Genomic DNA, 14,861 nt, shown 5'->3' with positions numbered 1-14,861 from the left:
TGTGTGGGCTTCTCATCGCAGTGGCTTCTCTTGTTGCAGAGCACGGGCTCTAGGCGCGCAGGCTCAGTAGTTGTGGCATGCTAGCTCAGTAGTTGTGGCTCGCGGGCTCCAGGGTGCAGGCTCAGTAGTCGTGGCGCACAGGCTTAGTTGCTCTGCGGCTTGTGGGATCTTCCTGGACCAGGGGTCGAACCCGTGTCTCCAGCATTGGCAGGCGGATTCTTATCCACTGCACCACCAGGGAAGTCCCTACATTCATTCTTCTATAAAGGAGAGCTCTCCTTTTTATTGTCACATGCACTCAAGTTTTTATTTTTTTAATTCAGTATAGAATCATTTAGCATAATTATTCTTTTGATGCTTCAGGCAATCCATTTTGGCCGGGGAGAGCCTCTCGAAGTGGCTGCCTGTATTTTTTCGACATGATCCCATTAGTGTTTGAGTGCTTCCTTGTTTCTTGGTCTAATAAATATGTTCCAGGCTCACTTTGTACCTTCCCTTCCCAAACCTATAATTAGCCATTTCTCCCAGGAGCCAGTGCTCTTTACTGTGGGAAGTGGTTCTTAGAAACTAAGATCTGGGGGTAAGTGTGCTCATTGCAACTGGGAAATAAATAGTTTTATTTCATAATGGGGGCATGGTTGGAGCAGGGTGGTGTTGGGAATGAGAGTTTGAGAGGAAGGGCAGACATTTTTAAAAGTTCTAGTTCAAGCTAGAGTATTGTTTAATGATCTTTTCTTAAATGTTCTAGGACGAAATGCACTGCACGTGGATGTGGACGTATCTTCTGGCTTTATTTATTGGTGTGATTTTAGCAACTCTGTGCCATCTAATAATGCAATCCGTAGAATCAGACCAGATGGGACTAGTTTTACAAACATCATTACAGATGGGATAGGAGAAAATGGAGTCCGGGGTATTGCAGTGGATTGGGTAGCAGGTGGGTAAGCTATATAGTGATTTTATTGAAAAGGCTTTTCGTGTTCCCATTTCTTATTTCTTATTTATCATCTTATTTACGCTATAAAGTTTAACATAAGTGCGACAGATCTGTTTTTCTGAATGTTTATTGAGATTACTTAAAATAGATTGAATTGTGTTTTTAGAATAAATGTAACAGACTTGTGTCTGTTAATGATTAAGGTGTTTCAGTTGACAGATTCATTAGAGATTATCTCATTTGCTTCTATTATTAACAGGATCAAACTGTAGGCAAAATGGATAGAAATATTTAATTATGTAGGTTTATTTCACACTTAGATGAGCATCTAATTTCTAAATTAGAAATGTCTAAATTTTCAAAGAGAAAGCTATGTCAAAATATAATGTAAACCATGAAATATGACATTTACTTTAAAGGTTAGCAATTTTACTTGCCGAATTCTTAATTGCTTCCTCATGTTAATGTATGAAAACCGTTTTGATTATTAGGCACTTTATTGTAGTTAAATTGAAATGCCTGACCCAATATTATATTAACTTAGCTATACTGATTCATGTACTTAATTTTGGATTACCACTCATTTTTAATGATACACTGACAAACAAATGTATTATACTTCTAGAATATAATCCCATTATATCAAAATAGGTATCATTGTGTGTTATCAAGCCTGGCAAGTAGATATCACTTAGAAATATTAAAATATATTATGAAAATCTAGATACTATAATAGTTAATTGCCAATAGTAAACATGGTAATATGGTTAGGCTTTAAGGCTTTAATTTGGTTCTTAAATTCCACTCTTGATTACAAATTTACTACGTTATTTCTGAGGATATAGATAAAACAAGGGTCAACAGCCTATAGCCTGTCGGCCAAGTGCAGCCCATCACCTGTTTTTTAAGTAAAGTTTTGCTGGAACACAGCTATGCCCATTCATTTATGTATTGTCTATGATCACTTTCATGTTACTGTGGCAGAGTAGAGTATACTGTATACTCTGCAAAGCCTAAAATATTTACTATTTGGCCCCTTACAGAAAAAGCTTGCCAACCCTTAGTAGCAGTACAACAGACTTCTGACTACATGGAATCAATGTGGGCTCCCTCTCTATTCCTTAAACTATCTTCCTGCCATGCTTTTTATTCTAGCATTTACATTGTTCTTTAATGCCCAAAGGCAAATGGCCTTTTGTTTTGGTGACTTTAGAAGGTCCGTGGGATGAAAACCTCTACACTAGTTAGAAAGACAAGAAAAGATCTCACGTTAATGCCAAACAGAAAGAGCATTTGATGACATAGGTAACAACCTGAGATATTGCTGGCTCTCACTCTTTGCTCCTTTCATCATGTTGGAGTAGAAGGTATGTCATGATAATGAGTCTTTGAAGATTCAGGTAGAAGAGGAAGGACATTCTGGAAAATACATCTTTCAGTAGAAAGTGGGTTATGATGTTTGCTATGAATTCTGATCTGCTTTAGAAGCTGAAGAGAGTTACATTCTCTTTAAATGTGAAGAAACAATCTATTTAGTTCCTAAGAGTAAATATTTATTTTTCTAAGTCTAAACTGAGATATTTATCTATCATCCTGGAAAAGACAACATATACTGACCCAAACCTCAATCTTACAAATGGTATCTTCTTCTTCCTTCTTGTTTTTCCATTCATCAGCATGCTCTTTCATTTTTCTGCAGGAAATCTTTATTTCACCAATGCTTTTAGGTCTGAAACACTAATAGAAGTTCTAAGGATCAATACCACCCATCGCCGTGTTCTCCTTAAAACCACAGTGGATATGCCCAGGGATATCGTTGTAGACCCCAAGAGCAGATACCTCTTCTGGTCTGACTATGGACAAAACCCAAAGATTGAACGTTCTTTTCTTGACTGTACCAATCGAACTGTGCTTGTATCAAACATCGTTGCCACACCACGGGGCTTGGCATTGGACCTTAGCAATGGCTACGTTTACTGGGTTGATGATGCTTTAGATTTAATTGCAAGGGTCAGCATTGATGGAGGGGAATCTGAAGTGATTCGTTTTGGCAGTCGTTACCCAGCTCCTTATGCCATCACTATATTTGGAAATTCTATCATATGGGTAGACAGGAATTTAAAAAAAATCTTCCAAGCTAGCAAGGAACCATATAAAGCAGATCCACCAACAGTGATAAGGGACAATATCGACTGGCTAAGAGATGTGACCATCTTTGACCAGAATGTTCAGCCCCGGTCACCAGCAGAGGTCAACAACAACCCTTGCTTGGAAGATAATGGAGGATGCACCCATTTCTGCTTTGCTCTGCCTAAATTGCACACCCCAAAATGTGGCTGTGCCTTTGGGACCCTGCAAGGTGATGGCAAGAGCTGTGCCATTTCATCAGAAAATTTCCTCATCTTTGCCTTGGATGATTCCTTGAGGAGCTTACACTTTGACCCTGAGGACTATAGTCACCCTTTCACAGCAATAAGTGTGGAAAGAATTGCCGTGGCCCTAGACTATGACAGCATAGATAACAGAATCTACTTCACACAAATTTTACAATCTGGAAAAGGCCAGATTTCCTATGTCAACCTGAATTCAAGGAGGAGTTCTCCCACCGTTGTTGTTTCGGGTAAGTGCACTCTAAGTGTAGCTTATCTTGGAAGGAGACACAATGGGATCAACACACATGGATAACCCAGGGGTTCTAAAATGCATATTGAGACTCTAACTTCTTTTTGTGTTTTTATTGGTGTATGTCCAGGCATAGGGAATCCTGAGGGCATTGCCTTTGACTGGATCAATAGAAGAATTTATTACAGTGACTACACCAACCAGACAATTAAGTCCATTGCCACGGATGGGTCTAAGCACACTGTGATAGCCCGAGTTACAAAGCCAAGAGCAATTGTGTTAGATCCTTGCCAAGGGTATGCCATGGTCTGCTTATTTCTGGAGGGAGTGGGGTCTGAAATTATTTTATGCTCATAGAGAAGCCAGTGTTTTGTGGGCTTGTAGCACTGTAGCTACAGATTCAAGGGTGAAAGAGCATGAGTGACTCTACCTGGGAAGGAACTCCCATTGATGCTAGGAAAATTGGCAGCTTACTAGGGAATTAATGCTCTGACTCAGTAAATCCCCATTGGGCAAGTTGTATGGATGGGAATGGAGTAGGGTTTCATTTTGCCGTATTGGTGTCAATTTACAGTTAAAGAATGCTGCCATCTTTCTTAAGTAAAAAGAGTCAGGTTCCTTGTGATGAATTATGACTCCTTTTGGATCACTAGGTACATGTATTGGACTGACTGGAGTACTAATGCCCAAATTGAGAGAGCCACACTGGGAGGAAACTTCCGGGAATCCATCGTGAACAGTGACCTGGTCTGGCCCAATGGGCTCACTCTGGACTATGAAGAAGGCTTTCTCTACTGGGCAGATGCTAATCTGTATGTGTCTTTGGTTATTCCTGTGGGTGTTGATGAGAAGATTTCTTCCTCCCTCTTCAAAAAGAGAGGGATATACATAATGTGATGAAATATTGGTGAATACACCTGTGAAACTTGATCTATATCATGAGATTGAATAATTGTGAACTGAAGGCATCTAAAGATGCATTACTAGACAAGTTAATTTCAACTATATTTACAAATGTAGTCATTCAATTTATAATTTACAGGCCCCATGTGACTACCATAAAATATGAATGACTTTTAAATGCCCACTGATAGTAAGTTTTCTCTGGGCTTTAGCATTCAGTATCTTGTAAAAACATTTTCCTTCAGTCTTTGTCTTTTCGTCATCTTCTCAAAAAAGTTCTTTCTTCTGTGCTAGCTTCTTCTCAATTTCATAGTGTTTTACTTATAAACTTCTGTCAGCTCTAATTTTATATGTAACTCTCCAAGTACTCCTGAAATTACTCACGTTCCAATCATCCTAACGATTGAAGAGATGAGATGATTTTGTTTATTATGGCTGGTGTCTACATGGTGGGAATCTTAACTTTTCTTGCTTATTTTCTTATGATTTTGGTCTTGTGACACTGAGCACCTAACAACTTCATCTTTATTTTCTCACTTGAAACAAAGCAGTGATGTTTTGTGTCTAAATTTGGATCATTCTAGGTAAATACCTCAAAGTAAATGACAAATGGAAAAAGTCATTAAGGGAGTGGGAAGGGAAAAGTAATTCACATTTTTAAAAAAAATATTTATTTATTTGGCTGCATCAGGTCTTAGTTGCAGCATGTGGGAATCTTTAGTTGCAGCATGCAGAATCTTTTAGTTGCAGCATGTGGGATCTAGTTCCCTGACCAGGGATTGAACCCGGGCCCCCTGCATTAGTAGTGCGGAGCCTTAGCCACTGGACCACCAGGGAAGTCCCATGTAATTCACATTTTATTGAGTGACTACTTTGTGCTAAACACCGAGTTCCATGCAATACATGTATTATTTCTTAATACCCTCCCGTTTTCAAATGTCAGTCTGGTTCCTTTTGTAGGATTACTTGTGGGTTATATTAATATGTGGAAATCAATGATTTATATAGGCCATTGTTTGATAAGCAGATGAAGTTCTCCCATTACCAGAAGAAACATTTCTTGCTGCCATATGCTCCACTTGAAAAGAAAGTTGGGGGCTTGTGTAAAGCCATGGTTGGGCTCAGGCATTGGGTACCAGTTGAGGAACTTATTCTTTCTGGAGTCCAGCATTTTTTTTTTTTTTCCATCTTCGTTTTAGGCAGAAGATTGAGCGCATCACTCTAGAGGGCCTGGAGCGGGAGGTCATTGTCAGCAGAGCCAATAATCCTTTTGGTTTGGCTGTCTATGGCCAGTATGTTTACTGGAGTGACTGGTTCACTAAAAAAATTTACCGAGCAAACAAATATGATGGGTCAAGTCAGACTGCAATGACCACGACTCTTCCCTTCCTGCCTAAGGGTATTCGTGCTGTCGTGAAGGACCAGCAGCAGTGTCACAATCCTTGCGATCAGTTTAATGGGGGCTGCAGCCATATTTGTGCACCAGGTAAGGCACTGGCCATGAAGATAGACTCATGGAGAGTAATAATAATGATGACCACTAGTAAGGAAGGCTGAGGGAATATTCAGCTCTAATAGAAAAAATTCTCTTTGTTTTCAGAGTAACTTATAAAATAGATTTCAGGGTTTGTATGTTGAGAAGAAGACTTTGAAAGGTTTCTTTTGTATTCCATATGGAGCCTTCTTACAAAGACATTTTTAATTCAAGCTTGATGGAGTTAGAAAGAAACATGCAGGTTTGGCTGCTGCATCTCATGTCTTGAATAGAAATTTCATCAATGAGCTAACATTCCTTATAAAAGGATTTAATTCTTTCACTTAGGAGGTACTGTTTATAGTGGATATTTTAGAGTGTGATGTGTGCTTCAGAAGTGTGTTTTATAGAGAACAACAAATTCATAGGAAGACGTGCCTTTTGAGACTGTTGCTTTGCAGATTTTGCTGAGAAGGTAGAATCATTGCTAACGTTTCAGTGAGGTCAAGAGATAGTGGTTTAAAGATTAAGGTGAAGTAGACACATTTATTAGAGATTGGTGGTGGTTCTTATTGATGGAAAAATGACTCAGAGTAGAGTTTCCATGGCTTGTCTTATAGCGTGTTTAATATAGAAGCTGTTGCCAATGCTCTTCTGGAGGAGAAAATATGAATGTTTGCTACACAAATCTTTAGCTTTTCCTGGGCCTACCTTCCTTCAGGTCCAAATGGCCCTGAGTGTCAGTGTCCACACGAGGGCCACTGGTACCTGGCCAACAACAATAAGTACTGCATCCGGGATAATGGTACAAGGTGCCATAGTTCCAAGTTCACCTGCCTCAGTGGGTACTGCATCCCAGAGCAGTGGAAATGTAACGACATCGATGACTGTGGTGACAGCAGTGACGAGCTGGAAACTCTCTGTGGTGAGTTGGACTTTTGGGACTTTTAGAACTTTTGTTAAGAACTCACAATGTACCAAGTGTTTGGTCCTTTTAGAAATGAAAAACATTTACTCTGAGAATCTAGACTGCACTTTGCTTAAATCACACATAAGCTGATATATGTGCTATGAGGTAGTGTGTGATGCTTTATTAGGAAGCACCTCTATAGTGGTTAAGAGCAAAGGTGCTGGATGCCATTTACAGTCTGTAGAGCCCTGGGAAAGTTACTTAACCTCTCTGAGCCTCAATCACATTAAAGCATTGTGTTTGCAAACTTAACGTGATTAAGTTTAATGTGATTGAGATAAACTTATACATTGAGATGGTAGAGAAATGGAGTGACTTTGCCATTTGCTTAAAATACTTCATTTGCTAAAAGAAGCATACAAAATATTTGCTTAATCTAACTAATTTAAAGTGTTATCTCACTTTGCATGCAGTGCGTTTTGCAGCTTTTGCCTTGGAAGGTAAACCCAAAGTGTCTTATTTTATTTGCTTGTATCTTTTTAGAAAATGGGATGATGCTTTAATCCAGAAGCTTCTTCAATGTTTTTTTTCCCCTCCTCTTAGCGTATCACACCTGCCCTTTGACAAGCTTCACCTGTGCCAACGGGCGATGTGTCCAATATCGTTATCGTTGTGATCACTACAATGACTGTGGTGACAACAGTGATGAGGCAGGGTGCCTGTTCAGGGCTTGTAACGAAACCACGGAATTTACTTGCAGTAATGGAAAGTGTATCCCACTTCACTTAGTCTGCGATGGGATGGACCACTGCCATGATCACAATGCTTCAGATGAGAAAAATTGCTGTAAGTTCATCTTCAGTACTTGTGCTTTGGAGTCTTGAAGTCTTAGAGCTTGGGAGATGAAATTTTTATATAAAGACAATGCATTTTCTGAGAAAAAACCCCATAGTATTCATCTAAAACATACATTTCATTTTAATACAGTCTACTAAGTGATTTTTAAAAAAAATTTATTTATTACTTATTTATTATTTATTTTTGTCTGTGTTGGGTCTTCGTTTCTGTGTGAGGGCTTTCTCTAGTTGTGGCAAGCGGGGGCCACTCTTCATCGCGATGCGCGGGCCTCTCACTATCGCAGCCTCTCTTGTTGCGAGCACAGGCTCCAGAAGCGCAGGCTCAGTAGTTGTGGCTCACGGGCCTAGTTGCTCCGCGGCATGTGGGATCTTCCCAGACCAGGGCTCGAACCCGCGTCCCCTGCATTGGCAGGCAGATTCTCAACCACTGCGCCACCAGGGAAGCCCCTAAGTGATTTTTTTAGAACAATTCTACCTAGTAGTTGAATTATTCACCTAAATTTATGGATCTGTACAACCATTGACTATTTAACGTTCAGTATTTTCTCCTTGGTTTATACATCTGATTGTTTTAAAGCTTTACCAGTGGTTAATGACAAAAATGATTGATTAATGTGTTGTGTTTAATGTTTGTTGTGCAAAAAGGTACATAGTACAGTGTTGACTGAAATGATTTGTCTCTTTAGTTTTTCTGGTAAATTGCTTTTTAGTGAATTGATTTTCCAAAATTTCTGGGATTTGCACTTCAGAACCTTGAGAAAACAAAAGGGCGGAGCATGAGCACAAATGTATTTTTAGTTTGGGTATATCTACATGCTCCGTTGCTTTTGTAGGCACTTAAACACAATATTTATTTGGGTGTGCTTTTTTTTTTTTTATTCAACAAGTGGCCAATCTGTTTCATCTATCTCCCCAAACTTTTTTTTGAGTATTTTAATGCAACTCCCAGACATACATATCACTGATAAAGACCTTTCGAAAAACAACTACTATGCCAGTATTATGCCCAACAAAATCAACAATACTTATTTAATATCCTCTAGTACTCAGTCCATATTCAAATTTTATCACTTGTCCCCAAAATGTCAACAGTTGCTCTGTTCAAATTAGGATTCAGGCAAGGTCTACACGTTGATTTAGGCTGGAATTGAGGCCTAGAGGTTTGATTACATTAGACTCAATTCTTTGGGCAAGAACACTTCATAGGTGGAGCTATTTCTTGTCGTATCACATAATGAAGCACATAATGCTTGATTGTTCCACTTTAAGTGAGGATGAAATTAATTAGTGAATTTAGAAGTCAGCCTGAATCTTCCCTTAGGAAGTTCCCATCAACCTTTCACCCAGTGGTTTTAGCATCCATGAATGGTTGTTCCATAAATTCATTATTACTTTAAGGGTTACAAAATAGGCATTTAAAATTTTTATTGTTCCTTGCACATTTATTAGCTGATGTTCCATAAAGAAGAAATTTCCCTTATTAACTGTTTTGTTACCCTGAAATAAAATTCTGCAGGGTAAATGTCTGATTCTTTCCCTTTGTCATTTTTGAGAGTAATGAGTTAGTGACCAATGAGCACTAAGTTTTTGCTTTGTTTTGTTTTTACTATTGTGTTAAACTCATGGATTTTTACGTTTTTGAATTTTAATGCAGTGACGTAAGTTACTGGTTTCGGTGCTTAATTGTTCTATCTTCAGCCAGCAGGAACCCTGGTAAAGTTGGGTTCTCTGTTATTTTGACTTGACCCCATTCAGTCTTCCATAGCTCAGACTTGTACATTTCCTGTCTCAGACCTGGAATTGGCCTCATTCCTTTTGTGGTATTTAAAAATTACCGCAGTGTTGCGTTACCCATTCCTATTTGGCTTTTATTGCTTCTAGGCCTTTTTATTGGACAGAGCTAGGAAATACAATTCTTAAGGGAAAAAAAATGATATTGGTATTTTCCATTTTAATTTGGGATAACAGGTTTTTTACCTTTTGGATATTATAATCATGTCTCTTTTACTTAAAATCTTGGTTTGTAATAAGTGACATTAACATAGTCACTTATTTGCTTTATTCTATAATAATTTCAACATGCCTATAATAATTTCAAAGTAACCACACAAATATAATGAAAGATTTTAGGTCCTTCTTGTTCTTAGATTATTTCCCACTAGGAATATGCAGTCATTTGTTACTGTTTCCAAATTTTAGGAATTGCTTTTCTTTATCTATTTTTATTTCATTATGTTTATTTATACAAAATAATGTGCATGGTTTCATAGTCAAAATTATATGACAAGGTACATTCACAGAAGTCCTTCATCCTTGTCCTCTCCACCCTGCTCTCTCCATACTATTCTCAATCTGTTCATAGGGGTTACAATTTTCATTAGTTTTATCTTTTCATCATTGTTGTTGTTTTTAGTGTAAGCATTTCTTTCTTGCTAGACACACACACTGTCATCATTTTTCTTACACAAAAGATAGCCTAGTGTTCTGCTTTCTTACTGTTGATATATCCTGGAGATCATACCATCATTCCTTATCAATATACAGAGATCTTCTTCATTCCTTTTTACAGCTACATATTACTCCATTGTGTGGATATGCCATCGTTTATTTAACCAAGAGTGGAGAGTCATGCTGATGCTATTAAATAATGAAAACGGACAATTAAAACTATAAAGCAGCCTCCCCTCTCCTCCATGACCTCCGGTATCAGCTGGAAATATCTCTCTTTACTGTAGAATGTATGGCATCCCATAAGTGTCGTGGATCATGCCTCTGTGATAGCTTTGAACATCCTTCCCTTCTGGTGGTTTGATTCTGCAGTAGATCTGTTAGCGTGGACGTGTATGATGTATATGTGGTGGGTATGTTCCAAATGTTTATCTGGTTGTCTTTTTCAAGCTGATCGCACGTGCCAGCCTGGATACGTAAAATGTATGAATTCAACTGTTTGTATTCCTCATCTTTTCTTGTGTGATGGAGACAATGACTGTGGAGATATGAGTGATGAAAACCCCATTTTCTGTGGTAAGATAAACCTGCTTCTCTTTCTGTAGTTCCAGGGATGCATGTCTTGAGCTAATGCAAAGATACATCGCCTGGGTGTTTGGGCTAATTTCAATTTGTCATCTCAAATTGACCTTGTAAGTAGATTCAGTAGGCAGTTACTTTAGGATGTAATTGTAGGGACATAAGAAGCCCCTTCTCTCTGTTCCCTGGCTGAATGCCTGACTCCAAATATTTCTTCCAGAGACCAGCTCTAATGCCTAACTTTCTGCAATTAAAGACCTTTTGTCTTCAGGAACTCCAGGCAGAATTTGCACATTGAGCCCTTGTATATGCTCTCGATACATTTGTAGTAGCCATTAGTAACTGAAAGAATTTTTCTCTCTTTTTCATATGTTTGACTTTCAGAAACCTTAATTTCATATTTAGCCATTTGGTTTAATCAAATAATTTCCTGTATCTGTTCAACTAAAAGGCCTTTCTTAAGCACGATGATTTTGAGACTATTGGTGTAAATAGATGCATCCTTTAAGAACTTAGTGATTGTCACCAGGCCAGGTTCCAGTCCAAGAGCAGGGGTCAGTTGTAAAAACAGTGGCAAGAGGTAGCAGAAAATCTAGAAAACACATCAGACCAGAACTACCTCAGGTTATGCGAGAAAAGAATCAATGTTCTCATGTAGGCAGAGTCATTTACTCAAATGAATTACAAGGATGAATAAGAGCAGAACTTTGCTAACTCTCTAGAATCATGGTCTAAGATGGCTAAAAGATTGTGTGTAGGGTGAACTCAGATTTGGTTATATTGTTGTTTTTGCTTTTAAATAGCATTTATTTTATTTTATGTTATGGCAGAAAACATAGAACCAAGTTTTCTTTTATCTATAATTTGTGATTTCATGTGTCAAAAAAATAGTCTCTTGGTATTTCTAACAAATGCAATTCATTTTTGAATTTCTGGAATTTAGAAAAAAATCCTGGGAAACTGGAGTGGTATTGCTCTCCCATACTCCTCCCTCCCAGTGGAAAACTTATACAAAAACTCATTTCCCAGGCCTCAGCCTTCCTTTCTTGGCAACTCGTATCCAGATCAGAGATACAGGCAGGTTATTAGGAACAAGCTTGTGTGTTGCTCATGGGTTTTATCTTCTTTCCCTCCTGCAGTCTCTAAGTCATGTAAGAGTGATGAGTTCCACTGCACGTCTGGATCCTGTATTCCTAGCTTTTGGTTTTGTGATCACGAAAGAGATTGTTCTGACGGCTCTGATGAACCTGACACTTGTGGTAAGAGAGTAAGCAAGCATGAAAAGCATTGTAACGCGGCTGGAGACCCTCTTCTGACTACTTCAAATATAGACTATGGTTCTGGCTGTGGAATGTTTGCACTCCTTGCTGAAACCACTCAGCAGACACTCATTAAAAACCTGTTCATGCAGGGCACTGGGTGGGTTGCTGGTCAGGATATGGAGGTTGCTGATCGATGCAGATGAAAAGAGATTATGTTGGTGATGCACCTGGTACCTGCCTGGCTTGTGGAACTCAGTTAATTGTAATGGACTCTGTCTGAATTGGAATTTCTGAATTTGGCTGAGTTCTGACCCATAAGACTGTGGGAGGATCCAAGAGTGATTGAAATCATCATATACAGGTGGAGGGGGCATATGAGGGGCACACATTTCTTCCTGTTCTGTGTGCCAGCTGAGGAGGTAGGGTCTGATGGCCATCTGAGCTTCCTGAGATGTTCCAAGGACCTTCTAGTTATATTCTTAGAGGCAGTTGTGTGTTGCTTGTGTTTGAAGTATGCTATTTACCTCTGCAAGTCCTAATCTATATCCATGCACAATTTTTTTTACATAATTTAAAAAATATAAAGGTAAAATCTAATACATTGCTTTTTTGTCCGTCAATATTGCTGTATAGGGGTCAGCAAACTATGGCCATGGGCTAGCTGCTTGTCTTTATAAATAACGTTTCATTAGAATGCAGCCACATCCTGGCTATGGCTGCTTTTTTGCTACAATGACAGTGTCAAGTAGGCGCAACAGAGAACATATAGCCTGTAAGCCTAAAATGTATACTGTCTGGTTAAGAGAGAGTTTGCTGACCCCTGTTACAAAGTCTTCATACTCCTGTTTAATGGCTATGTGATAGTCCATTGAGTGGTTATGTGATCATTGAGTTAACTGCCTCTATTTTAAGCATTTAGATTGCTTTATTTTTTTCTTGTATTATAAGTATCACTGCAGTAAGTATCATCACATATAAAGCTTTTTTTTGGAGTGGTATTTTCTTTTTTCTTTTTATAAATTTATTTATTTATTTATTTATTTATTTTTGTCTGCGTTGGGTCTTTGTTGCTGCACGTGGGCTTTCTCTAGTTGCGGTGCACGGGCTTCTCACTGTGGTGGCTTCTCTTGTTGCAGAGCACGGGCTCTAGGGCACGCGGGCTTCAGTAGTTGTGGCACACAGGCTTAGTAGTTGTGGGGCATGGGCTTAGTTGCTCCACGGCGATGTGGGATCTTCCCGGACCAGGGCTCGAACCTGTGTCTCCTGCATTGGCAGGCGGATTCCCAACCACTGCACCACCAGGGAAGTCCCTGGAGGGGTATTTCCTTAAGACCATTAGCCTAGTTTTGCAGCTGAATTCAGACTATTTTCTATTCCTATTTTCCCTCAGGTTCAAATTCTGTGGCTAATAGAAAGTGGTATTAGAAGCTCTCTGCCAATTTCTTTTTCCCCAACACTAAGAGTTTTGAGAAAACAAAGGGCACATAGAGTTTTGAGGATCTGTAAAGGAAATAATTAATAACTGTTAGGTGGGTAGAATAGTCTTAGAGATTGGTTTAAATATATGAACTATTGGTTCAGATATATGAAGAATAAATAGAGTTTCCAGACTTCTCCATGGGAACCAAAGTCATAGTAATAGCAATTAGTACCAACTGTCTGACATATTTAAATAGAAGTAAACACACAATCTAATATGAATGCATTCTCATAATATGCAGAGATTTTTTTTTCTAGTTTTATTGAGATATAATTGACATACAGCACTGTGTAAGTTTAAGGTATAGAGCATGATTTACATACATCATGAAATGATTACCACAATAAGTTTGGTGAACATCCAATACACAGATATTATTTTAAAGAAATAATAAGATGTGTATAAAAGAGTAAAATCCCCATTCCTTCACCCTCCTACAGTCTCCTCCCTCCCCAGACATAATCACTATTAAGTGTGAATTCTTCTTACCTTTATCTATATATCCTGACATGTAGTTTTAAAAACACAAATGGGATCTTACTACATATATTTTTTCTGCAATTTCCCCCCCACTTTTTATTTTTTAGCCTAACAATATCTTGTCAGTTAGAAAATGCAGCTCTATCTCATTCCTTTGCACTGCTGAATATTGCTGTAAAGTATGGGTGTTTCATGTGTTTTTATCCCTTTCCCAACTGATGGATATTTAGGTTGTTTCCATTTTTTCACTATAAGACATAATGCTAGCATGAACATCCTGCATCTGTGGGAAGATTCTTATAGGCTAGATCTCTAGGATTAGCGTTCCTGTGTCAAAGGGGATATGTTTCTTTCAAAGACTGTATTGATATGTACTCTTTTCTTACCAGCTTATGAAAAGTCATGTTTCTCCTTACTGTTTCATTGTGCTGTATTTTTAGTGGTTAAAATTAAATTTTCTTTTGCCCTAGGCTAATTTTGAGGGGTCTCTGGGTTTATTGGCATATGACAACTTGATTCGTTGACATGTGGGATATGATTAAAGAACTCTAATTGGTGTTCTAGAAAGCCCATGCTGTAGTAGGCTTCTCCCAAGATTCCTGGACTGCAAACCACTCTTCTCACCAAGAGTGCTTTTTATATTTTTTCAGAGTTTTCTGAGCCAACGTGCTTCAGTGATGAGTTCAAGTGTGACAATAACAGGTGCATCCAAGTAGAGTGGGTCTGTGATGGTGATAATGACTGTGGGGACATGAGTGATGAGGATGAAAGACACCACTGTGGTAAGTGCAAACAATCGATTCCTCTGCATTGTCACATTCCAGGGAAACTCAGTAGATTTATTTTTCTGTCTTTGGAGTATATGGTTGTCAGAGAGGTTCCTCTTTATTGAATGCACACAGATAGAAT

At 38.5% G+C, this 14,861-nt stretch overlaps 1 protein-coding gene across 1 annotated transcript in view; it reads left to right on the top strand.

Moving 5' to 3' along the window:
- The window catches only part of LRP2 (LDL receptor related protein 2), a 199,779-nt gene that overhangs the window by 127,891 nt on the left and 57,027 nt on the right, over positions 1-14,861 (top strand). The window contains exons 38-47 of the mRNA XM_082465320.1: positions 749-937; positions 2,637-3,557; positions 3,690-3,855; positions 4,213-4,371; positions 5,662-5,948; positions 6,658-6,861; positions 7,450-7,692; positions 10,602-10,727; positions 11,870-11,989; positions 14,603-14,734. Of these exons, the coding sequence (XP_082321446.1) occupies positions 749-937; positions 2,637-3,557; positions 3,690-3,855; positions 4,213-4,371; positions 5,662-5,948; positions 6,658-6,861; positions 7,450-7,692; positions 10,602-10,727; positions 11,870-11,989; positions 14,603-14,734 (2,547 nt within the window). The remainder of the gene's footprint in view (positions 1-748; positions 938-2,636; positions 3,558-3,689; positions 3,856-4,212; positions 4,372-5,661; positions 5,949-6,657; positions 6,862-7,449; positions 7,693-10,601; positions 10,728-11,869; positions 11,990-14,602; positions 14,735-14,861) is intronic.

The sequence above is a fragment of the Balaenoptera physalus genome (genome assembly GCF_965194825.1).
Source record: "Balaenoptera physalus genome assembly, chromosome: 6".
Classification (NCBI taxonomy): domain Eukaryota; kingdom Metazoa; phylum Chordata; class Mammalia; order Artiodactyla; family Balaenopteridae; genus Balaenoptera; species Balaenoptera physalus.
This window is presented reverse-complemented; position numbering and strand designations above follow the sequence as displayed.